At 45.5% G+C, this 24750-nt stretch overlaps 4 protein-coding genes across 7 annotated transcripts in view; 1 reads left to right on the top strand and 3 right to left on the bottom strand.

Moving 5' to 3' along the window:
• Positions 1-543: 543 nt before the first annotated feature.
• LOC148384986 (rab GTPase-activating protein 1-like) lies at positions 544-2766 on the bottom strand. The gene is made up of 8 exons (XM_088401186.1): positions 2369-2766; positions 2169-2264; positions 1926-2036; positions 1682-1786; positions 1493-1576; positions 1361-1432; positions 1028-1291; positions 544-956 (listed from the first exon to the last, which is right to left on the bottom strand). The coding sequence occupies exons 1-8, from the start codon at positions 2477-2479 to the stop codon at positions 834-836; spliced, it is 966 nt and encodes a 321-aa protein (XP_088257312.1). The 5' UTR covers positions 2480-2766; the 3' UTR covers positions 544-833.
• Positions 2767-3769: 1003 nt separating this feature from the next.
• On the top strand, positions 3770-5653 carry LOC148384985 (uncharacterized). The gene is made up of 7 exons (XM_088401187.1): positions 3770-3928; positions 4234-4482; positions 4541-4645; positions 4708-4803; positions 4886-4971; positions 5045-5216; positions 5287-5653. Exons 1-7 carry the CDS (start codon positions 3899-3901, stop codon positions 5431-5433), a joined length of 885 nt encoding a protein of 294 aa, XP_088257313.1. The 5' UTR covers positions 3770-3898; the 3' UTR covers positions 5434-5653.
• On the bottom strand, positions 5482-9227 carry LOC148384984 (protein FAM163A-like). 2 transcript variants are annotated; one of them, XM_088401188.1, is made up of 3 exons: positions 8906-9227; positions 7143-7257; positions 5482-7022 (listed from the first exon to the last, which is right to left on the bottom strand). In XM_088401188.1, exons 2-3 carry the CDS (start codon positions 7233-7235, stop codon positions 6693-6695), a joined length of 423 nt encoding a protein of 140 aa, XP_088257314.1. In that variant the 5' UTR covers positions 7236-7257; positions 8906-9227; the 3' UTR covers positions 5482-6692. The 2 variants fall into 2 exon arrangements, with proteins under 2 accessions (XP_088257314.1, XP_088257315.1); XM_088401189.1 differs by lacking the exon at positions 8906-9227 and adding an exon at positions 7388-7867.
• A 509-nt stretch (positions 9228-9736) lies between these two features.
• LOC148384981 (nardilysin-like) overlaps positions 9737-24750 on the bottom strand; it is a 53212-nt gene continuing 38198 nt past the window's right edge. For all 3 annotated transcript variants that reach the window (XM_088401173.1, XM_088401172.1, XM_088401175.1), the window contains exons 3-33: positions 19427-20286; positions 19009-19240; positions 18739-18820; positions 17811-17964; positions 17390-17463; positions 17217-17312; positions 17022-17144; positions 16136-16193; positions 15986-16059; positions 15847-15916; positions 15383-15460; positions 14728-14848; positions 14385-14443; positions 14223-14277; positions 14056-14160; positions 13634-13757; positions 13390-13476; positions 12441-12560; positions 12322-12373; positions 12109-12259; positions 11836-11963; positions 11598-11760; positions 11466-11497; positions 11192-11330; positions 11059-11106; positions 10870-10922; positions 10681-10764; positions 10486-10576; positions 10267-10383; positions 10115-10204; positions 9737-10048 (exon numbers count right to left, since the gene is read on the bottom strand). In XM_088401173.1, the coding sequence (XP_088257299.1) occupies positions 9842-10048; positions 10115-10204; positions 10267-10383; positions 10486-10576; positions 10681-10764; positions 10870-10922; positions 11059-11106; positions 11192-11330; positions 11466-11497; positions 11598-11760; positions 11836-11963; positions 12109-12259; positions 12322-12373; positions 12441-12560; positions 13390-13476; positions 13634-13757; positions 14056-14160; positions 14223-14277; positions 14385-14443; positions 14728-14848; positions 15383-15460; positions 15847-15916; positions 15986-16059; positions 16136-16193; positions 17022-17144; positions 17217-17312; positions 17390-17463; positions 17811-17964; positions 18739-18820; positions 19009-19240; positions 19427-19821 (3462 nt within the window). In that variant the 5' untranslated portion in view covers positions 19822-20286 and the 3' untranslated portion in view covers positions 9737-9841. The remainder of the gene's footprint in view (positions 10049-10114; positions 10205-10266; positions 10384-10485; positions 10577-10680; positions 10765-10869; positions 10923-11058; positions 11107-11191; positions 11331-11465; positions 11498-11597; positions 11761-11835; positions 11964-12108; positions 12260-12321; positions 12374-12440; positions 12561-13389; positions 13477-13633; positions 13758-14055; positions 14161-14222; positions 14278-14384; positions 14444-14727; positions 14849-15382; positions 15461-15846; positions 15917-15985; positions 16060-16135; positions 16194-17021; positions 17145-17216; positions 17313-17389; positions 17464-17810; positions 17965-18738; positions 18821-19008; positions 19241-19426; positions 20287-24750) is intronic.

The following is a 24750-nucleotide window of genomic DNA, read 5'->3' as shown; positions in this document are numbered from 1 at the left end:
AAGGAACTTGCAGTTTGGTGGCAACTAACTTCACAATGCATTGCTGTGGACCAATGTTCCTTACAAGAAGAAGATATGAATAATCCATAACATCAGTTCAAGTCAGCCCAGCCTACACTTAAGCATATTATTATTACACAGGATCTTTTCAGGTGAAATTCAACACGGGGGCACATTTGAAAGCGGCATGTGAAAATAGGCCATATTTCCTCCTTGGACTCAAAGCAGGCCGATTAACTTTCATAACTGGAAAATCTGGTCAGAAGAATGTCTGCTTAAATAGGGTGTCCTTTTCCGATAACCTACATTGTCCATCTCTGGCACATTTACATCATGGCTGCAATACTCTAGTTATCTAGCTCCATATTTATCTTCATATTTACCTACCCATCTCCATATCAATCTAATGAGCGAGCTATTTATCTAATTATCTATCAACAGTGGATGTAAAAGTCTACACACCCCTTTTATTGTGATTTGTGTGAGTGCGACAGCAAGAAAGATCGAATGGGGAATTGAAATTGAGGTCTCTCATTTGGGACATCGGGACATAATTAGGTTTTATTCATCATCGACTGACAGCGTTGGGATGTGATGTGAACTATAATCCAAAGTAGTTTTGCATATCTTTATGGGGCGCTTGAGTTGTAATGGGTTTGTCCGCTAGAGGGAGACAAAGTCCGAGTTGACAGCACAAGTTCAATGTTTTTCTGCCCCTTGTCAATCATGGGCTAATAAAATGAAATCAAGATCGCTGATATGGGTCTCATTTGCAAGAAAATGGTGAGCTTTATACATTTATCTTTCCCACAGCATAATGGCATACAGTTCCGTCACTCCAACTGTTGTTTTCTGTTGATTTCATACGTGCGCAGCGAGGTGAAGGCCTTGCTGATCCAGTTGTTTTTGGCATCCTGAAGGTCGTTGGCCAAGATTCCCTTCTCGTGTTCCAACTCCTGGAACAACACAATACGTGATTGACGTTTCTTTTATGTTTATTTACAAACAAAACGGCGTCCTACTACACCTGAATCTTGCAGTTGGCCTCCACCACTTGAAGTTTCGTCTGCGCCAGCTCCTTCTCTAGCTTCCTGATTTGCGTCTTGAGGGATGCCCTCTCCTGGTTCTCCCGCCTAAGTTCCGCCTCGGTAGGATCCGAGTGTCGCCGTTCCCAATTCGGCAACGTGTTGTTGTCATGTGACGGCGACGCGTCGGATTTGTAATTTGACGTTTCTCCCTCTTGGTATTCGGCCATGTGATGACGACAGTTCGGACAGGCCATCACTGCGATCTGGGATCGACAAAACGTCACAACTCTAAAATTCTTCTGATTTATATTAACAAAAAAATGAAATGTCACCTTGAGCGAGCGAACCTCCTCCAAGTGCGTGTCCTGTTGCATCTCTAGACGGGTCGTGAGCTGAGTGCAGATCTAAACCGAAAAATCTCAATGAACATGTGACTCATGACATCATCAAGGCGTATTAAATACCTGTTTGTAGTCGGCGATGATGCCTGACGACCGCTTCACTTCCTGCTCGGCCCTCTCCAGCTCCCGTCGCAACACTTCCTTCAACTTTAAATTATTATTATGAATATTAATTAGTGCCCTACTGCAAAATGATTTGTACTCTTAAATCATCAATAAAATTTTTTTAGGCGTGCACCCCCACCCACCTACCATGGTCGCCTCCTCCTCCTTCCCTTGCTTCTCCTCCTCTATGGCCTGCAGTTCGCGTCGGGTCAGAAAAAGGTCGCTGGTGAGCTTCTCCACTCTGTCCTCTGCCTGGCAACATCACCATAATGTCACATTGACAAAAGTAGTTCAATAACTTCATCATATTTTTCTATTCTTTTATCAGTCATTACTTCTTGCAGTTTATTTGACAAATATCTTCAACAACCAAAACAGAAGTGGGTCCTACTTTGTCCAGGGCGCTCCTGAGGGCCACTTTGCTGGTGATGAGCCTGTGGGCCAGGTTGTCATTCTCCTGCTCCAGACGGAGGCTGGTCTGCTGAAGACGACGGTTCTCCATCTGGAGAGGCGACACAAACACAGCATGCCGTTGGACTCGCCAACACAAACACCAAAACACACAAGATGCGAAAATATTTGCAGGATTGTCTTAAATATGTTTGTTTTTGAAATGAGTTTGGAGGTTTCCCACCTGGCATTTGTTGAGTGGGTCTTCTTTCTCCTCCTCTTCCTCGTCCATCAGTTGAAGACGGCTTTCCCTCAGTTTGGCTTTTTTCGTTGGAACCTCCTGATGGAGGAACCATTTTTAAGGCAATGTTGTGCTGTAGCTGGATTAACTTCAGCAACTCTGGAATTAAGCTAGTGTTCCCAGGCCTCCTTAGGTCTCCTTACCGCAAAGTGTGGTCCCGTTTCAGCGACAAGGCAGGCCAGGATCTCCTCCTCGCTCATTTGCTCCACCACCTGAGCATTGCAGGGCAAGGTGACTGACACCTCCTGCATCATTTTGACCCCTGCCCACTCCAGAAACGCAAGGAACCGGGATCAGGGTAAAATCCAAAGCGGTGGAGAAGAAAAGGCAGGTGGAACACGCTTGACGCTCGAATGAAGCAGGCGGCCAGGTACAAACAGGTTGCTCCGGGTTGAGTTCTGACACCGAAGGCAAGAAGGAAAGTAGCACTTTCTTTTCCCTTTCCCCGTTTCTTTCTGGCACAGAATCCGACAAAACCTGCAGGACGCCTCCACCAGGGAAGTAGTCACGCAGCATGGCGATGAAGATGAGAAGGACGAGGAGGAGGATCCTCATTCGGGCCGTCAAAAGTGGCATTATTATGCTAATGAGATCCTGAGGTGGCCAACAGGTCGAGCAGGTAAAACGAGAGAAAAATACCACAACATTAATTAGGAACACACCCTTGTTTTGACAATGTTTTGTTGGATTACGTTTGCTTTCTGGTATTTCAAGTTGTAAGGTTGAATTTTTTTTCTTTCGTCAAATTCTCAACAAATAGAATAGTGTCCCAGAAATATCACACTATATTTAGTACTTTATAAATAAGTAAAAAGTACTTTTCCAACAACAAATTCATCGACCAATCATTTTTAGAATAGCCTATGTAATAAAAGTAAATAAATCATAAAAAATATTTTTTAAAAAGCTACACTTACATATACACCCAAACCCTCTTTTGAAAACCTATTTTGAAACCCTTACCCTACTATCAAAACATACTTTGTTTAAAAAAAAAACTTAATTTGAAACCCAATACTAGTTTAAAACCCTACTTTGAAACCCTAACCTTAATTTGAAACCCTAACCTTAATTTAAAACCCCACTTTCAAACCTTGACCCTAAACGGAAGCACAACTTTGAAACTCTAAAGATTGTTAAAAATAAATAAATAGAGATAGATAGATAAATAAATAAATAAAGAAACAAGCACATTGTTATATTTACTTTTACATAAAAATGCAGCTTTATTTAATTTTCTTTCTTTTTTAAAAAGTATTTCGTTCGTTTCAATTTATGAGACAAACCAAACACTTTTTCAGAGCACTTGTGAATAAACAAACCGAATCGCTCTCATATTGTTCTCGTAACAACAGACGGACAAATTCACGTAAAACCTTGCGCAATTATCAACATTGTTTATGACAATTAATCTCGTGCCGCTTTTGAACGTCGTCATAACCTTCAATCTGTCGATCGCCGCTCTCAACTTTCCAATCAAAGCTTTATGAAGTAACCATATGGCACCTTTTATACTTTGAAATTTCATGCTTTCACGTCTTTCGCAACGTCATAAAATAAATATACCAACGCATCATCGCGAAATCGCTCCTAGGGACTTGTCGCCTGCCCGCTGGCCGTGCGTTTAAATCAAGTTTCCGAATCCGAGCGACTTCTCATCCTTCACTTGGAAAATGAACGTTACTTATCCACAGCGGAAACCTGTGAGTGTTGTTTTTGTCTAACTTAATTGATAACAGCCATCCAATTTGGAAAATGTTGAGCGAATATTAATGAAATGATTTTTTTTTTTTTTTTTTTAATCATCCCCGCAGTTAGCAAATTAGTTTAAAATATTTTCACTAGTTTCAAACTAATTTGAAATTCTAACCCTGGGGGAAAATAAACTACAATAATTGGAAAAACAGTGGGAAGAAAACTGCTTAATCAAAATATACAAATATAAAAATTACATTGCTTTGTGGACAAAGGTTTGGAATGATCAATAATTTGACTTTTAACCTCTTAGGATCAGAATTCGAGTCAGCAATCATCCCAAGATGGCGTGCAGTGTTGGCACGTGGCCGTCGTCGTTGCGCTTCTGGTGGCCATCTTGGTGGCCATCTTAATCCTGGTGCCCATCTACACTTTAAACAACACGGGCAGTGGAGGCACCCCAGACGTCATAGGCCACTCAGACTTAGACATGGACTCCACATTCGGCAATGACCTCTTCACCGACGTGGACTCCTTTGACTACGTGAACCCGTCTGAAAACGTAAGACGAACAGCGACTTAGCTAATGATGCTAAGCTAATCAAATCAAATGCTCTCAGTTCCAGATGGTGACGAACCACTCTCTGAATTTCACTGAAAGACTGGCGCTGTACATCATCAACAACTTGGTGAAATCTGGCAAGGTTGAATTTATGAGTGATCAGGTGGGTAACTCAACAAAAGTCACATGACGCCACGATAATGCTAACTGTTTTCTTTCCGGCAGAATTCAAGCAGCAAGACGAGCCTGCCCTGCAACAACACGTGCACGAGCAAAACCATCACGTGCGCTCAAAGACTCGTTGTGACTGATGCGGGTGGTGTGAGTTTTAGGGCCCGACCAAACATGGGCCAAAATTGAAGAACGCTAAATGCGCCATTTTCTTCTCCCCAAATGGTCGCAGGGTGTTAAAAACACGGATCTGAGTAACAGGCTCCGTGAGGGCAGCGCCATCGCCATCAGAGGGAAACTCAAGGCAAACACCCAGCGGTAGGTAGAAGACCACGGGCGTCGTCAACACGGCCTTGGCCATGACGCCACGGCGCCGCTTTTATCTTTACAGTTTTGTCATCGACCTGTTGATGAGTAACGGAAAGGCCTTGCACCTGAACCCTCGCCTTCGATACTTCGCCGACACCAACGTGATGGTGGTCAACTCCTTCCTGAATAACGTCTGGGGTTTCGAAACTCGCCATACCACCGCCTTCCCCTTTGTAGCCGGGAAGTTCTTTGAGGTTCTGCTCGGGCGGGCAATATGACTACGTGTCGATCCTTTTCCAATGCTGCTGTCTCGTTGCGGTTCAGATCGTCATCCGCTGCAACGCCACAGCGTTCAACATTACCTCCAACGGCCTCTCCATCACCTTCAACTACCGAGTAGGGGTCCAACTGAAGAACATCGTGAGCATGCAGCTTGAAAACGTCGAGGTGATCGATGTCATGCTGATGTGACATGGCGGCGGCTAGCATGGTGTATTTCTGATCCTACTAGCATGCATATTAAGGATTTATTCTAACTTTATTTATATCAATGTAGTTGATCACGGCCGACTGTATGACTTTGTGAAAAATGATAGTTACAGTGACAGATTGAGGGAAGAATGACATTTGAACATTGATGTTGATCTTTTGTTTCCTTCCACTTTAGTCCAATAAACGTTTTTTCTGCAAAGTATGGCATCGCTTAAAAAAAAAAATTGTGAGGATATGAACTTGTTCTAAACTTGTTCTAAGTCACAGGCCGACTGCATCAACTTGTTTTTATACATTTTGAAATAATCAACTCGTGTTTGTATAAACTGGAAGTAGGCCCAAACGTAAACGTGCACAGCATGGAAGACATCACCTCCTTGCAGGGACAAATACAGCATATGATTTTCTTTTTGTTGGACACAATATTCTTCATTGTCATATTTCTAGATAGAAAAAAAATCTTTCAGCTAAGGTAAACAGTTAGCCCTCAGTTTTGCGTCTCAGTGAACATGAGCAGGGAAATGCCACAAAGGTCGGGGGGGGGGGGGGGGGGGGAATGGACTAAATGTGTAGTCGTAGTTATTGGAAAATTCACGAAACAAATTATTTTTTTAAAAAGTCAGTTAAAAGTAATAAGTGATAGCTTCTAAACTACAAGAGAGTTTCTGTGGCGTATTTTAAAAAAAAATTATATAATTTGAACAAGCCCCTCATGCACACAATCACAATTACTTTAATTTTAAAAAAGAGGGAAAACTAGTAGGATAACCCTTCAAATATTTAGAAGTTGTATATTAAATAAATCCTAAAATTATTTCTTAAAATATGAGTAATTATGAATGTATCATATCATATATTCTCCTTTTGTTATATTTTTAGATCTTTCTATATGTGCTGTATGAATCTAGAATCTATCTAAAGAGTATGTTAAAGCCCTCACAAAAGCTAAAATATGTCGAACAAAATGGAAAGAAAAGTTAAGAAATAAATTTTGATTGGATGCTAAAAAATGGTCTTTTTAAATCTTTCATTTTCTAGCAAGTGCTAAAAATATATTTACTTTCTTGGAAGTGCTAAAGTTTTGAATACTTAACACTAAAAGAAGTCACAATTCAAAAGCGGGAATAAGAATGAAAAAAATAATAAAGTTAATCATTTCAGATGCTAGAAACATTTTGGTGCTATGTTGCTCCAAAGCCACAAAAGTTCAGGTGAGCCGGTATTGTGCAGTTCAAAGGTCACACCTGGGTGCTGTAGGGCCTGGGCGGAGGGGTCGGACAGGCGTAACCCAACGGCAGCGGAGTCTCGTAGTACGTGTGGAAGCCCAGACGCTCGCCCCCGTTGAGCACTTGGGGGGCGGCGCGGCGGGTGTACGGCGAGCAGGCGAGGCACGGGACGCCGGCGTCCAGCTGCTCCAAAGAGACGGGAGTAATGGCCGCCCCGTCGTTGGCCAGCGCGTCGCACGTCTCGCACGGGAAGTGGGAGAGCGGGGTGGATGGCGCCGCCGGGGCCGGGGCCGGGGCCGAGCCCGCGTCCGTCTCGGAGTCATTCTTCTTACAGCAGTAGTACTGCGGACACCACACAAGTCATAAAATTCATATTAAAATATTACCACCGTCAAATACTTTTCGTATACTCATTATATTGGCAAAAAAAAAATTGCTGATTAAAATAAAACCTTTTCAGACCTGCAGTCGACAATAACATAGGATGGCGACAATGCAGATGAGAATCACTCCGGCAAGAATTCCTCCTGCTATCACGATCGTTCCTGCTGACATTCGACCAGATCTCCATCAAACCCTGCAAAAAGAGCAAATTTGTATCATTCAAAAAACATTTTTGTTTAACCTTGGCAACACCTCCATTACATCAGTGGAATAAATTATAAACGGGCTAGTCCATGCTAATGTGGTTAAAAGTGATAGTGAACCTGCTTCTCCTCTTCTTCTTGTGGAGCAAGCTCAAACGTTGATGCAGTAATTATGAAGCCGTGGTAACCTATTCCACCAAGGCTAAAGGACTTGAGAAAGGAGCTGCAACACAATGGGTGATGTCACAGTGTTGGAATTGTGGAGGTGAAAAGGTTTCACGCTCCTCATCCACGACACTATTTTTAGCTTGGTGTCATCCTTGAATTTATTTGTCATTAGCCCTCACGCGGACACGCTAGCAAGAGCGTGCGGGTAGATGAACAAAATGGAAACAGTTGAATGGATTTTTGATGTGGATGATGTGAGGCGGACCTGCTTTTCTTTTGCACGGGTATACAGCGGTGGTGATGTAGTGGCTTGTCTCCATCGTCTGGTTGCTAGGCAACCAGCTGAGCAGCAGAAAAGAGCTTATTTTAAAGATGCCCCATAGGCTGAAAAGTCTCTTTTGCAGCACAAAAATAAGTCATGCAAGCATCTAAGTGAGCTTAGCTAAAATTACTGTTTTTATTTTTGTAGAATAAGAATATTTTGCATGCAAACTAGTTGTCTGATTTTGACCAACTAAAGGGAGTGATGTCACAAATAGTAATAATTCAGTAAGGCTAGGTCGCTAACAAAGTCTAATTCTACCCTAGCCACCTTGCAGTTTCTTTAATATGAAAAATTAACACCGTATTTTTCAGCTTCTAAATAAAAGACGATTAAGGTGCAGACTGTATATCTTCTTCTTCTATAGAGGGTGAGAGAATCTCTCCATTCTTAAATCATGATAGGAAGCCGGCAAGCAGGAAATCACGGCTGCCTGCTTTGCAATTTTAAAGCCCTGCAGGCCTCAATTATTCACGTGGCGTTCCTGCCGACAATATTTTTCCATCAGGGGCCAATTTAGACAGAACGAGTAGAAGAAGGCAACCAAAATGGTGAAATTGCGGCTGCTAGAAAAGTGTGGAAGATTTTCAAATCACCCGTCTTTCTTTAACGTGAAGGCTGAGGAGCGTGAAGGAACATCAGTTGACAGCTTCCCCCAAGACAAATAACTAATAAAAGAATACACAATTCACCAATTTTGAGGAGGAGGGGGGCAGCTAAATAATGAATAAATGTTTAAAGGGCTCTTGAGAAGAATAGAATACAACTCATGTGTTAATTGTCTTTGACATATGCCTGGTACTTGAGTAAACAACTCCCTTGGCAACAGAATGGGAAATGTGCACTTATTTTGGAATTGCATCTCATTACATTTACACCATAGTCAGCATTTTAATCAGAGTCTACATTTCTATTTATGATTCTCAAGTACGCCCTATAGATTTTCGGTATTGTTTTTTTTTTTAACAATAAAGGTATAGGCTAGAGAATTTACTTGGAATGTTACTTTTATACTAAAATATAATAACATATAACGTACAGATGAGGTGAAAATGTGCGCAATGATATGAAGTTAAGTGCGCATCTTCCATCAGTGATTGGCCTCATTGTTGCGCAGCTCAGCTGGATGCGCAAACTCTTATTCTTACCTTTTCACGCAAAATCTCTGCAACCCGTTTCTTCTGGCAACCTCGCTGCACACGAACCACAACCATCACGTCGTTACGTGCCAGGCCGGCATCTTCTTCTCCGTTGCTTCAGTGCCAAGAACCGGCGAGGACCTGTGGAAAACCTCTGGGAGACCTCCGAGGTAACCAGCGGGAGACGAGGCGGCGGCAGGCCGGCAGAGAGTCGCTCCTCCTCGGCATGCCTGCGTCCTCGCGCCCCGCTCCCTGGTGATAGTGTTGGTGGACGCTTGGTCGCGCATTCTCGGTGGTCCCGGCGGGGCGGTGTTAGGAGGAAGCTGCTGGGGCACAAGTGTGACAATCAACAGATTTATCATTTATCCTTTAATTCATTCAAATATTTGATAAAACAAAGCATACTTACGAAAATATGGCCAATGTCGTATCCAATCCAGATAAAGACCGACTATGAAAATGTTAATTTCCCCGAGCGCAATACCACTTTAATCCTCAAGAGGCATCAGTAAGTCAGTTGGAATGCACATTAAAATCGAAAAGGAGTCGCTTGGGGGAACACAGTATAACATTGTGATGAGAGATCTACAATTTGTACAATTAGCAACAATAAAAGACATTTTGAAGCCAAACGATAGGTCTGTTATGGTTAAAGGGTGCCACCTGGTGGTTGAATGCTTACACATAATATTCACTGTGGGTGATGAGAAAAAAAAATCCTTGTGGCTAAGATAGCATGGCAGAGCAATTCAAAAGGTGGGCAAGATGGAAAATTGGACATTAGATGATGCACCCCATTGTGCACACACAAACACCCATTGAGGAAATCTAAAGAGTCGGTTCAAATGTGCAGAGGTGATTCTTTTATTGAGTCAAACGACTCCACTCATCACTGAAAGTATTCCTTTGCACGCTTCATTTCACAGCAAGAAGCAGGTCAGCCGATTAGTGACTCCTGGGATAGGGAAAAAGGGCCAGCTTTTGAATGAACGCATTGATGTCCAAGATGGCGGTGGCGCCCGCCATCTTGGCCGAGGGCGTCAGGAAGGTGAGCCTGGACACTTCGCCGTAAGCCGAGCTGCCCTGGGCGGGGGGTCCCCGGCCATCGTCATTGTTCTGGTCGTCGCCCTCCTTGACGCCGAAGCCCACCACCTGCCCGGCGGAAACAAAAGCGTCATTGTGCCTGGCGAGCGATGAGGAAGCAGGAAGGTGGCGTACGTGGACGCTGAGTTTGCGGCTGTCGGTTCCTCGATGGTTGTGGAACCAGGTGAGAAGCTCGCTGCGGCTCATCTGCTTCAAGGCCTTGATCTGAAATCGAAAAAGAAGCTCATCCGCTGTATCGAGTGGGCCGTTGTGTGCGTTTGTGTCACCTCTCTGTTGAGTCGGTCAAACATGTATTGCTTGGTGACCACCTCGGTCCAGTTTCTGTCCACCTCCTCGCCCAAGTGTGTGTCGTCACACTCCTTCAGCTTCATCAGAGTGCTCACCTGCAACACACACACATGGAATAGAAGAGACACACATCAGGGAAAGGGGAGACTTTGTGGGCAGGAATGATTCATTCCATTCTGACTCACACACACACACACCTGAGCGTGGAAGGCCTCGTCAGTCAGCGCGCCGAGCGTCTCTCCAAACGAAACGAGGAACTCTTCAATTTTTAAGTCGGCCAGCTCCGTACTGAGAGCACATTGTTTACAATTTGCGCGAAATGTCTTTTTGGTATTCCAATCGACATCGCCATGCAAGTTTCAAAAGGCAAAAGCGATGCGTTGCAGACTCACTTGAACTTAGAAGCTTGCGTTTGCACTGTGATGGAGAAACCTAGAACGCCTGAAGTGTTCCTGCAGGCTGGGTAGACGTGGTACCTGCATCGCCCGGGAGAAAATAAAATGGACAAGAAAATAAGAAAACGGGTGAGATGTTTCAAAGTCATGTTCCACAAAGTTCACAGGAATGATAAAAGGTCACACCCAAGTGTCTCTTTGGTACGAAGGAAGTCAAAACAAGGCTCCTCCATCAGCATCTGAAAAAAAAAAATGGAGGCACAAGTATTGCTTTAGTCTTTTTTACACTTTTTTTAAATGGCAGGAAATCAATGGATATTTGAAACAAATTGAACAAGCACAATAATTATGAAAAATGATTCAACTATGACTCACCACCAAGAGTTCCACCAGCGTATGCTCCTTCAAGTCTTTGGCTCCAGACTACCATATGAAAAAAGATGATTCATATTAGTCCTTTAAAAATATTAACCCTAAAGAGTTCCATAAGATTTTTTGGTGTGTGTACCTGGTAGTAGACTGTGACCTCAGAGTTGGCGTCTCCCTTATTCAGAGACTTGACTTTACAGATGTGATGTTGCTTCGGCAGTTCCACCACTCGGAACATCACTGGCACCTCTACTGGCAACTTGGAGAACTGCAGCTTGCTATGGAAGAGGAGATGGAGGAGTGATGAAAGTATGGCTGGAGTGAGGACGACAGGAAGGAGCAGATGATGGATTCCTCACGTGAGGCGAATGCAAACGACAGTGAGTGTGGCGAAGTGGTGGAAGCTCACTCACTCTGTCACGTACTCCAGGAAGCCTCGCGACTCCTGCGGCGCAAACAAAAAAGTGGATAAGCACCAAGTTACCAACGCCTGACATCAAACTGATACCGGAGAACATCAAATGTTCATCTCTCGTGGCCCTCACTTCACTGCTGAAGTTGCCCTGCACCAAGCCCTCGGCGTACAGCTCGGCCTTGAGTCGGCGGCTGAAATCCGCCAGCTCGTCGCTGCTCAGGCCGGCCATGAGCGTCTGGTACTTCTCCACCATGGACCAGCGGCCGTGCTCCAAAATCAGCAAGCGCACATCCCTGGAAGAAGCGAACAGCCACACATTACACCACAAGAGGGCAGCACAAGACTGAACATGTAAAGCTTTAACTGACTTGTTAAGCTTGGAAGGCTTGATGAGGATGTTGAAGTAGGTTTTCTTCAGCTGCTCCGAGAACATGCTGAAGACATCTGGAGGGGCCTTGAAGCTAGCCAGGTGGTCGATGATCAGGCGGAACAGCAGCTACAGCACATAGGTTGAGGAAAGTCAACAAAAAAGTGGTGCTCGCTCACAGCCACTCCATTAGGTACACCTCTAATGACAGCTGTTGGATTAGATTGCGGTAAGTCTGCCATCTAGTTGTGAATGGTGGCATTACTTCACTCACAGGCAATTTGTCATCAAATCCTTTGACCTTGATCACCAGCCCGTGCTCACCCGCCACTAGTTTATACTCCAGCTGGGCCACCTCGGCCTCATATGCGGGCTCGGCCAGATTGTGGCCCAGGATGTTGACCAGCAGGTCGAAGAGCACCACGCTGCAAGGCAGGGAAGCAAATGACTGCCAGAAAAGGAAAGCGGTCCAAGTGACTTCACTTACGTTTTAGCCGACTGCTGGATGACAGGAGAGATGAGATGAAATCGGATGTAGGCTGCCCAAGACCGCGGGAAGAATTGTCATCAGAATCCACTTTGGGAAATTCCCTCGACAAAACACACCTTTGAGAGTTTTGAATTTGTCGTCCTTCTTGTACCAAAGGCAACCTCTGTCGTTCTTGGTGATGCGCACGGGGAACTCTGTGTCGGGGCAGTCGGAAGGCTTGAGGGTGAAGTTAGAGGCTGGGGAATAAAAAAATTAATAAATTGATGCTTCATTTTGAGATTTAGTTTCTAAAGAATAAGATGTCATACTTTGTATACTAATGAATGGAAGAAAATAGACAGACTGCCATTATGGTTTTTTCTCTCACAGGAAGGATTTTAATTTGCTAGCGGTACCAGTTGTTGTTTATAGCGTCGGTGAAACAAAACAGAAGGCTGACATATTGTGATGACTTTAAAAATTAAAAAAAAAACAGTCAATATATAAACTGAGGTTGTTTCATCGAAAAAAAACCCCTGTTTCGATGTAAAAAAAATATATAAAAAAAGTTGAAAGACAGAGACATAATTATGTTGGAATTATATCAGAGATAAGGGAGAGGGGATGAATGCTAATATGCTCCCCGTGTGATTAGCGCGGCGGGCCCCGCCTGAATTGGAGCTTAGCAACATAAAGGAGAACTTTGCCAATTAAAGCCGCAGCAATAACACCTCTATCAGAGTCTTGATTATTAACCGGGGAACGTTCCAATGACTGACGGATCGCTATTGTTCAACCGCTTACTTGCTACAGTACAAACGGCAATTTCCTCAGAGAAAACACCCTTGGGGTCAAATAATTAGCATCTAGCATTCCCAAAATGGACGCCAATTCTTATGACACATTGTCAACAATTAGAAGATGCGCTCGGTGTGACACCGCGGCGTCAAAATGGTGATTATCACCAGGCGGCCATGACGGGATTGATTGGCTCGCGCCGATTGCGAGGACGTTCCAAAATGCCCGTGTCGTCGGACGTGCCTCACATTTTGTTTCGTCGGACGTGCCTCAATTCGCTTGACTCACCGATGAACTTGTTCTCGGCGGGAAGGCTCAGCTCGGCGCTCGGCTCCAAATTTGCCGTCCAGCGTTCCATCCACTCGGCTTGGATGTCTGTGAAAGCAAAATGGTGTCGTTGAAGTGACCGAGATAAGTGGCCCGGCTACATCGAACAATAAAATGTAGTGTAATTTACTTTATTACACAATACTTGACAAATACTCCATCTGTACAAAAAAACGACACACACAGACACTAACAAGACACTCGCCCTCCACGCTGTATTGTGTTCCAAACCACTTCTCCCTGAGGGGACAGCGGCCCTCGTGTTCTGGCGACAACAGCATCAGGTTGGCTTTCTCGGGGGTGAGCAGGGACAACGCTGCACCAATCACCTGCGCAGACGCACGCAGGCAACACATTTCCTTCTGTCACTGTCCAAATGTGTTTTTTTATGCAGGAACAATCTCACTAAGGGAAAGACGAGAGAGGAGGGGGGGATGCAAGCTCACATGTTTCCACACAAAGCAATCTGCGTCACATAAACACAAAGGAATGACTGACACGATAGAGGGGAGGTGGAGAACAATGAAGCTTCTTGACTTCAGAGCTGAAATGAACTTCTGGAATATTGTGTGGGTAGGGACAGAGCAATCGTTGATAATTGCCCATATAGCGACGATAAGTGGACACCTCGGGGCTGAAGTCAAACATCAGCTGGTCGCCCGTCAGCAAGTCCTCCTTGGGGAACAGCTGCATGTTCTCGCAGATGTCCTCCACGTATTCGATAGGGTCGCTCTATAAAAAGGGAGAAGAGCGATAAGGGAGCAGGCGGCGCTCGACTGACGCGGGCCTCCTACCTCTTCCTGATAGCGAAACTCGTTGGCCTCTATCTTCTGAATCTCTTCGTATATCCTGAACGTGGGATGAAAAAGACATTTAGAGAAATAACGAGAAATGTTCCCCCGAAAAATTTCAATCAAAAAGGACAATTTTAGTAGCGCGTGTTTTTCTGTTTGTGCCTTTTCTGCGGGCCGAGGATCTGAAGCATCTTGAGATATTGGAACACCAGGTGGACCACCTGCAGGAATTCAAATCAAAAGACATATTATTGAGTTCTACATGTTTGATGTCAACGGTGTGCTTGAGGCCGCGGCAACACTTCAAGACCAGTTATTTTCCAATAAGACAGTCCTACAAAAAAAAAAAAAAACCCCGGCTCTCTTGCTGCATGGCTGCCTGCTTAGCCAGCGTTACCGTGGCAACTGATAGCACTACTCTTCCCTGAAATAACCTTGTTTGTATCTATCAATGAGGCAAATACTGGATCAAAATAGAAGAAGGTGGGTTGGCTTGGAAGTTTACCTGGTAGAAGTTCTGGAAACCTTCGTCAGTGAGCGTAATGGAGATGGAGAAGATGGAGTAGGTGGTGTTCTGGTCAAAACCGCTTTCGCTGTTACCTCCGAACAGATCCAGGGCCCAGCACCTGCCATCGTGGACGTCCGAGTGTCAGCAAATTCTACGCTTGATGGCAAGATGCTAGTTTTGATCGCAAACTGCGACGCAAAATAAATGAAAATCCGGAAGGGATGAAAAGGACACGAGGCTTCATTGCCTCCCGGGGCCCAAATAAGCACTGAGGGTCCACTTTACGCCGCACCCCACTTAACACAGCAAAGCACTCGACGGGCTTTGAGCGCTCTCCAAGTCGCCCGCTGTCGTCATTCATCAAGCGCGGGAAACAAAGCGGTCTGGAACGTTCCATCCGAGCCGCTGAGTGCTGTCGACGTGTTTATTGGAGGGCCGCTTTGTATTGTGAGATGACTGAGAGAGGCCTTTTTGCAATTTTTTTTGTTTTGTTTATTTATTTATCTGAGCTGAATGGCTTGGCCACTTAGTAACAAGAGCCCCGAGAAGCTCTCATAAAAAAAAAAAAAACCTAGTTTGTGTCCCTTTGGTAAATTGAAGACCTTTAAATTGCGGTTTCAGCACACGAGAAAAGGAAAGAGAAAGTACTCACTTCCTCCTAAGCATGGAGAGGATACTTCCTGGACCTTCGTGGCCAATCAGCCACGATATGTAGTGAAGAGGCTTCACTCTGCCAAAAGAAAAACATTGTTAGGACGAGAAAATCGAATCCCTCTCAAGACGACGGGGGTGTTGCGTGCTATTGATGTAAGCCTCTTGTTAGATTTGGGTCTTTGCCACGGCAAAAAGGTTCATGTGTTGGGAGGGGGAAAAAAATGGCAGTCCCCTTTAGCGCCTTGAGTCACTGCAGTACCAAAAGGAAAATATATTATGTAAAATAAAAAAAGCGGAGAAAAATGGAAAAATAGGACTAATATTGTTATATTGTCTGTCTACACGTGTTTCTCCACCATTGGTGTTCAAGTCTCATTCTGATACGGCAACTATCGATGCTAACCATTAGCATGTCAACTGCATTTGCCATTACAATATGCTAGCCAACTTTCAAAGCCTCACCTGTAATGCTTTTCTTGAGGCGGCAGCGCCCAGGTGATGTTCAACGAATGCACCTTCCGGACGGGGACGACTGCGGGCAACGCCAAAACAACCACGCGGTAGTGACCAACGGCAAATTGTGACATATATGATTGTGTACCTCTGTATAGTTTGTTGAAAGATGACATGTCGAAGGGGTCCTGCATGTCGGAGAAGTCCGGCTTTGGAAGGCCACTGCGGACATCAACAGGAATCAGGATATAAGCTATAATATGACTGAGAGGAAGGCGTAGAGATGATCTCCACTCACTTGTTGGGCACCTTGCTGAAGATCTCTCGCACCCACATCTCTAGCGTGTCCAGTTTCTCTGCGGGCGCACGATTACAAGAATTTAAGCCTTTTTATTTGTTCCCATAGAAAATAAATTGTTATCTGTTTAAACTGTGGCCGTAGAAAAAAACAACGTAGCCTTAGAGTGAGATCGTTCTGTAGATATTTTTCTACTATTTTTGATTAATTTTTTTTTCCCCCAATGCACTTGTGGAAACAGCAAATGACAATAAGATACAATAACAATGTCGGGTTTTTTCTGTTCTCCCTTCTGGGACTTGCCTTATTTTCACTGCTATCAAATAGCTTTGTATTGTTTTATACATATTTTTCCCCCAACATTAAATTGCATAAGGCTCCACAGGAATAATGCAAATATTGTTAAATGTAAAAAAAAAATAAAGATGAGGGGAAAAAGTGATGTTGGAAAAACAGGGCTTGCATATTAACACGAGGCATCATCGGACTCCTCGGCAGCTGTTAATGAGGCGGCTGATATTTCCTGCGAGGGCGCGCCAAGACCCGACGATGACATCACCGGTATGAAGGCGGCGACCCGAGGCGAGCTGCGAATAATTAGCCACACTCGGCCGGAGACGGACACGTGGAGCGGCTCCTCATTAGAGCTTTGCGGCTTCATTAGGAGTCAATTAATCACCGGATTGCTTGTTAAAGAGTTCTGTCAATCTGCTCGCCAGACGGTTGTTGACTGACTCCACATGTGGATCACTGCAAAGCGGATCTTTCATCATACAAAAATGGCTTTGGTCAAGATTGCCCTCCTCACCTCTCTCTCTTCGCCTGAGAGCTGTGTCGCCTCTCACACCGGCGCAGACTCTCTTCTTCCGTATACTGCCTTGCTTACCTCTGGACTGGACAGCTAGGGTCATGTAATGCGCAGAGTAGTGTCTCTCCCAAAATTCTCGCAGCCGCTCGTAGATGTTGATGTTGTTCTTCTTTGGCTCTTGCTTCAGAGTTTGGGCGTTCCCTGGTGACATCACTCCAAATCAACAAACTGACCCGCCCCCTAGAGGACGGCGAACATCTCCCGCCAACTCACCCCAGCAGAACTTGCCCATGGGGTGTCCCGGCTTGGCCAGACTGCCAAAGAGCATCTCCTTCCTGTGCGAATCGGACGGCTTGGCCAGCTGATATTCTGACGGGCGGCAGAGGGAAAGACTCAAGAAAGACGACGGCGCTCTCGGGATGGAATCCGAACGTGGGCGGACTCACCGCTGTCGACGGCCTCCACCTCCCTGTCTATGGCGTCTCGGATCATCAGGGGGCAGATGAAGAACTGAGCCCACCTAAAAATGGAAGGATGTTAAAAAAACGCAACATCAGAACCTGCAATCTAACTTTTTCTTTCGTCCGCAACTTGTCTGAGCGGCAAACAAAGTTTGTCCGACGGCGATAATTATGCACGTCCGTTGCGTCAGATCGATCAAATCCCGGCGCTTCTGCCGCTTTCTTAATCAGGCCCAGAGCTGAAGAGCAGCGCTGACTGCATCCCGCTGATGCGGAAAAGTCAGGCGGCTGTGTTTTTAATCACTCGGCACTTCATCTTGGTCTTCCCGTTCGGCTGCTTAAAATGTTATCCCACTCAGCCACGCTGCTCCGGCGCGCAACAAAAGCACCTCTGATCCGCTCTCACCTGTCGAGCGCCTCTTTGAAGCTTCTCCTCTGCACGTCAAACTGGAAGACGGTCCTCTCGCAGTCGGTGGAGGCGTTGTCGCTGCCGCCGTGTTTCTTGAGAAAGGCATCAAAGCCGTTTTCCGAGGGGTACTTCTCGCTGCCCATGGAAACCACTGGCGCAGAGCGAGCCAGCGGGGAAACAAAAGCACATGTTTCAGAAAAATGTCAAAAGATAAGCTTCTCTCTTTGTGGGCTCAATTTTGTTTCGTGCGGATGGCGGCGGGGAAATTTTAATAGCCGGTCCCGACTGGCTTCCCGAAAGCCGGCTCTAAATACGGCCGTAAACATCCGCTGGCGGTTTTTATGGCGAGCGTGAGTTGGGATTGGCCATCAAAAGATTTTCGACAAGCCCATCAGTGAATGAGACAAACGATTTCTCTCGGAGACAAAAGATGGGAGCATTTATCGCGACACATTATTGCGCTAATATCCCATCTTAAAAAGTACAGCGGTGCCTTGAGATATGAGTGACCCAAACAAAATCTAATTATTTATAATACCAACAGCAACAAGATAAAAAAAAAAAAATGTCGGGAACCACTGCTGCAGGCGAATCCCGATTTTTACCGCAATTTTCTTCCAAAGTTGTATTTGAAGTCAACAAGGGTATGAGTATTATATTTGAAAAACAACCACAAGGGAAAAGGCGTCAAACTCATTAATTGCAATGTCAGAGAAACTTCCGGAGGGCGTTTAACAAGCACCGCTTCTTTGTTTTTATCCCGTCCAACTTGCAGGTCCAAACATGTACGGAAGGCGCCACACTCAAATTTAATCGGTGATGGGTGAGCATGTAAAAGACTTCAGTGAATTAACCTTTGAGAGCTCACCCAACTCAACACATGCACCCCCCCCATCCTTTCACTGTAATTACTGTAATTACTCACTGTGTTCCAGAAAGTGGGCAAGGCCAGGGAGGTCAGCGGGATCACTGAAGCTGCCCACTCCGACACACAGGGCGGCTGCAGACTGACACACACACACACACACACACACGCTAATACAGTTAGCATGAGTGACTTTGTGTGATGGGCCGCTTTACACCAGGGATCCCAATCCTGCTGTGCTTGCAGGGCCCTCCCGGGGGCTGGTCAAGTTCAAAACTGTCATAGTGGACTAGAAAATATTTTTAGCTTCAAATGGACACCGGCGTGTACCTGCTTCTCTGCATTCCCTCTCTTCTTCCTCCCCTGCCGGTCATCGTCCTCGTCGCCGCCTTCATCCGACTCCTCCTTGGTTTCATCGCTGGAGTCCTCTTCCTCTTCCTCCTCCTCTTCACCAGCTTCCTCCTCCTCTTCTTCCTCCTCGTCGTCGTCGTCTTCTGACACGAGCGGGTAGCTGAAGTCCGAGATGAGCAGAGCACGCAGCCCGTTGTCCAGCATAATGTACCTGGAAAGGCGGAGAATAATTCAGGTGAGTTACATCTGAAAAGTGGAGCTGGGTCGAGTCCGCAATAATGCTGATGGGGCTGCAAGACCCTCCTTAGCCCCCCCGTGTAGCGCCGCCCCTGGTCAGCTCACATTTAAAATTCAGACAGTAAACTTATTAACATGCGGGAGGAAATTAGAACCGTACCTGTACTGTTTGGTATCACTTGGAGATTTTATGATGTCCGGGTCTCCTTGGTTGTCCTGTCCAGAGTCCCCCTCATCATCCCGGCGACCCTTTGGATCCCCAGCTGGGGGCCCCATTTGAGGACGCATAGAGCCCGACGCCGGCGGTGCGTTTTTCGATTTGCCAGTCTGGGGCATAGTGGGGACTTTTTGTTGTTGTTTTTGTTTTACGGTCACCGCCGTGGGCAGACTAAAGCGAGCGGCGGCCGTAGCCAAGCGGACAGCTCGCTGTCGCCGGTAATGTCCTCCTGCCCGTCCACGCAGCGTGTCAGCCAGCAGGCAGCGATGACGGAGAGTGCGTGTGGCATAAACGACACCGAAGAGAAAAGAATGCCGAGGCCACGCACACACTGACATACACACTAAACCAGACAGGCAGGCAGCAGCCGCACAATGAGTCTATTCACACACGCTCTGGTGCTTTCGCCTATTCAGCTGGATGTCAGCTAAAAAAAAAAAAACATCGTACCCTGGCGACTCTCTAGTTTACAAGATACACGCGAACATAACAGGCGAGCCCGTCAAAGGAGTCGACGGCGAACATCCGCTCTTTACACAATTAAAAGTTTGAGTCTAACGAATCGTTAACTGGCTGCTGTTTTGAAGTTTAAAAGCAGACATACACTGTTAGCCTCTGTGTTTACTACTCGGTACAGCCCCCGCTCCAAGTGCGCGGGAAGCCGTGCTGTGATTGGCTGAGAAGTTCCTGGGTCACTGTCGTGCGATGCGATTGGCTGGATTTGCCATGTGAGGGCTTTTCAGCCTCACAACCAGGAAGTGTCACAGTCGACTCAGCTGAAGATGAATGAATGAAGGAGGTCACTATAGCAAAAGAACAAGACATAGGGGGACAAAAAATTAAACATTTTGAACTCTTTCATAATAATTGTATACATTTATAGAGTGCTATATTTCCTCATTAAAATATGCATTGAAACGATTTCATTTTTGGGGGTCAAAGGATGCATGGTCAGCTGATCTGATTGTGGAACAGCTTAATCGTGCACAGAGTAAGAAACTCTCTCCGCATTTATCAGTGACTGAATTCTGTTTCGCTATCCGTCAATATGAGGCGTTCAAACAATAGATGGCAAAAATCAACTTTGCTTTCACGCTTGGACCCGGGCCTGCGCTACACGATCATGAAGAGGCCCGACGTTGACATTTGTCCAACGCCCTTCCACCGCCTCCTCCCCCAGCGCAGCGTGTTGGCATTTAAGCCTTCCTCTGTGCCAATATGTCCTCCCCCTCACTCACTCACTCACACTCCCTCGCCCGAGTCTGTCTCTCTGTCTGTCTGTTGGTCTGAAGCCAATCACACGTGCCCCTGGGCCTCTATGTCGGCGGAACGAGGTGATAAACGCTGCAACCATGACAACTGGCGAGCCACACGCACACCGGCGTGCGGACGCACACACCTCGGCATTGTTAATTCACCACGTCCAGCTTTCACCTGAGCTTTCCGTATAATAACGCATGAGCATCCGCATGGATTCACAAAAATATCCCTGAATAAGCATTCCGCCAGCGAAAACTAGCAATGCGCCGGCGGTGGACGACAACCACGAATTCCAGCAGGCATTCTCCCAAGCGTTTATTAAGCAGAGGGGCCATTAAGAACATTTCCTTGCATCGTGCACAAACGGGGCAAACCAAATGATGTATTTTGTCATTTTGAATGCATCAAAAAAAAAAAAACAGGTACACCTTTGTCTTCCAAGCAAGGCATTCTCGACTCAAATGTCAATGTCATCAGACTAGCATTTTCCGCTTCTGCGCGTCTCTCTATGACTGAAATTGAAGTTCACCTCGGGCAACTCAAAAGGGGGGGGGGGGCAATGTAAAACGCAGCCAGCTGAATCATTGTAAGACGATGTGAATGGCTCCCCGTCCGTAAGATTCACTGGAAGTCCGCCGCCTGAACATCCCAGAGGGTTCCCATGGCAACTGATTTGAATTGCAATTAATACAGGACGTGATTAATTAGCTCACGCTTGTGTCATACGACGACGTTACGGCGCTTGGAGTGCATGTGTGTGTGCGTGGACTTCGCCGAGCGGCGCACGTGTGTGAATCACTATACTTCGTGCGTGCGTCCCATGCGGTTTGTCCTTGCCCGCAGTGAGTGTGTGCGAATCAGAGGTGAGTCCTCTAGAGTGCTGCTCTTTGCTTTCATGTTATGACACAAGTACCTGACACCCCCCCCCCCCATCCCATCCACTCTCCCCACTACTAATTCCAATAGACTTTCTGTGGAGAATGAAGATAAGAAAAAATTCCTCCAGCTTTTGTTTCGCGTCAAGGTCCAATTTGTGAACACATGACTCATGTCTTGATTGTTAAAGTCTGGTCGCCCTTGATTTTAGAAAGCTCTCATGACGAATGACTCTCGAACTTTATTTATGCGCATCGACCGGCCTGCCATTGAAATACGTCTAAATTGATTTTTTTTTTTTTTTTTGTTCATAGCTGCACATGCACGCCAGGCAGCCAGCCAGCCGGTCGGCGGGCCGGCCCGGCCTGACCGGGCCCGCCTCTTTCCCTGCATCGCAGGCCGGGGCATTAAGTGGCCTTGTGGGGAAGCCGCGATACGGCCTAATGCACCTGAGAGCCCCTGAAATCTATAACCATCGTCTACAGCTTCCTGCTATTACTGGAAGCGTCTGTGTTGTGCCGTCTGATTGGAATCTCCGAGGACAGCGTTCCCTCGCACCGCCGCGGGGCGATCGAGAGAGGGAGAAAGAGAGAGAGCGTGAGAGGAAGATGCACCTCGGCCGTTTCCTCAAGGTGATTCACCTTCACGCACGCGCGCCAAATCGATGTGAAATTGAACTGAAAATTGAACTTTGAGCGCAGTAATGTCGTTATTAAATCTTTTCCTGAAGCTCGCCGATATGCAAAAGAGCCTCGGAGGGGAAGGGGGGAAAGAAAAAAAACGACACGCATCAATGCGTCGTCGTAATTGTCCACTATGCCATGGCCTGGATATCATTTTAAAGGCTTCAAATGTCATTACAAAATGATTTTCTGTCATGTGCAACTGTTATTAAAGGCCCTCGCTCTTATTACTCGCTAATGCGGCCGTCATTTGTCACGCGAGTCTCTTCATCTGGCACACGTCAACTAACAAAAATCTTATTAGGTTGTTATTGGAGTGAATCCTCTCCACACTGAACACGGTCATTTCGAAATGAATCGTATCATGATTGAATGACTCGTCTTGCACTCGGCGTGAATCATTTCCTATTTGGTGTGAATCCTGTCGTATTTGGACTGAATCGTATAATCATCGTATTTATTTGGAATCATAACCAAAGTGTCGGATTTAGAGTTCATCTTAATTTTGGTGAATCGTATCGTAATTAGAATCATTTCACAATTGAAGTGAATCATTTATTTGTAGAGACGGGAAGGAATCGTATTAGGCTGAGAATCGTGTCATCGGCGGACTGAACGGTATCGTTGGCGATGTAGCGGGTGATGGAGACACCAGCAGAACATGAAGGAGTCAACCTCTTCAATGTACAAGGTGCACTTCGATTCCCTAAAGGGCTAATTATTGACTCCGCCGTTTGTTCTCAAGCAACAAAAGGTAGACGCGGCAACAAAATAAAAGAGTACAGTTGGACCGAGTCCCTCAAGGTGCTGAAGTTAATGGTGCTGATAATTGGACTTCGAGGTAACAGTTGATTTGCAGCGAGGACGTGGCCATTGCTCTTTCCCGTGCCAATCAAAACAAAAAAAAAAATCCAAAATGACTTTGAGACGTTAGCCAATGATCGGCGCTCGAGGACAGCGTACGTTTTTATCATGAGCCGACACGTAATTGTGTTCTGCTTTCCTGTCGGCTCATTTTTATGCGTTTGTTGTCGCTCTTCTTTTATGCTTATGTCTCCGGCCGGCTACTTTGCATTCCGAGCTTGTTCGTGTAAAGCATTTGGTGGCCATTACCTGGGAAAAGTGACCTATAAATAATCGTTACTTGGGCTTTTTTTTTTTTTTGGGGTACTTTTTTCCAGGGCTCAAAAGGAACAGAAATGTCCCCAAAGTGTCAAGGATACAAGATCAGTAACCGGGCTTCCTGGACTGAATAAATAAATTCAAATCGATGTACAAAGTAGAAGGATTAAATTTTCAAATTGCAAAGGCTGCAATTTTAAAAAAAGAAAAACAGCTTACGCTTCATTTTGGTCAGGATTTGTTTTATATGCATACTGTGGATATATACTGAATAAGAATTAATCAGATTAATCCATCTGTTGTGGACGGAAATTGATGTTAACGTGTCTTCGGGCTCGCGTTGCGAATGTCACATGACCAAACCCGGGAAACAATTGAGCGGTGATGTTCAAAATGTCAGCCTGAGGCCATTTATACTTCTTTCTCCTTTTTTAATCTTAGACAATAGGCATCTTTTTCCCCCCAGGCTTCGCACTATGTCTCATAAAATTTAATGAAAGTCAATCAATTTCCCCCCCAATTCAATATAACCGAAATGTTAATCTTTCACTATCTTTGTTTTAAGTTGAAAGACAAAAATTGTTCCCAAGTTGCGGAAGAGGGAAACAAAAGAAGCACTCTCAAAGAGTCTGAAGGGATCATCATAAAAGCGTCCTTGATGACAAGCCAGTACGTGAAGTAGCCCGGCCGCTCGTCACTAGCGAAAGCGGCTACGCGCGGCAAGCTAATTTGCGACGTGGTGACATCCGTTGCTCTCGCTTCCTCCTCCTCTTCACGCCGTGACAGGTGTTTAGCTCCTTGTGAACTTCTGAGGCCTCCATGTGATTTCCTCTCATGAAAGTCACATCGTTTAAAACTAAATAAATTAAAAAAATCGCCTGACACGTGTGTGCTGGCGTGCGCGCCGAAAAGCCAGATGGCGAGAGTCGCCATGGCAACGCGCACGGCAAACTGCCGGTGCTTAAAGGCACGGGGGGCTGAGATGCATTAAGTAAGATGAGATGTTGAATTATTGTTGGTAAAGCCCAACATTTGGGGGAGCAATATTGGAATGTACAATATATTTCCAATAAAAGAAAAAGATTCAATATGCATATCGATAATTTTTTTCGATTTGGTTCGATTCAATGCACTCGCATCTTTAAAATTAAAACGGATTTTCCGATTAAAATCATTTTTTGTTACACCCCTTAATGTATATGCATGTAGGCTATAAATTAGCGGTGAGCGGTGAACGATTCGGTGCAGTGAATACAATGATTCGATTCAGTCGAATCAAAGCCGATTTTCCGATTCAAATCGATTTAAGTTGTACTCCTGCAACTA

The sequence above is a fragment of the Syngnathus floridae genome, chromosome 16 (genome assembly GCF_059516105.1).
Source record: "Syngnathus floridae isolate MCC-2025c chromosome 16, RoL_Sflo_1.0, whole genome shotgun sequence".
Classification (NCBI taxonomy): domain Eukaryota; kingdom Metazoa; phylum Chordata; class Actinopteri; order Syngnathiformes; family Syngnathidae; genus Syngnathus; species Syngnathus floridae.
The sequence above is the reverse complement of the archived record's forward strand: the minus strand, read 5'-3'. Positions and strand labels throughout refer to the sequence as shown.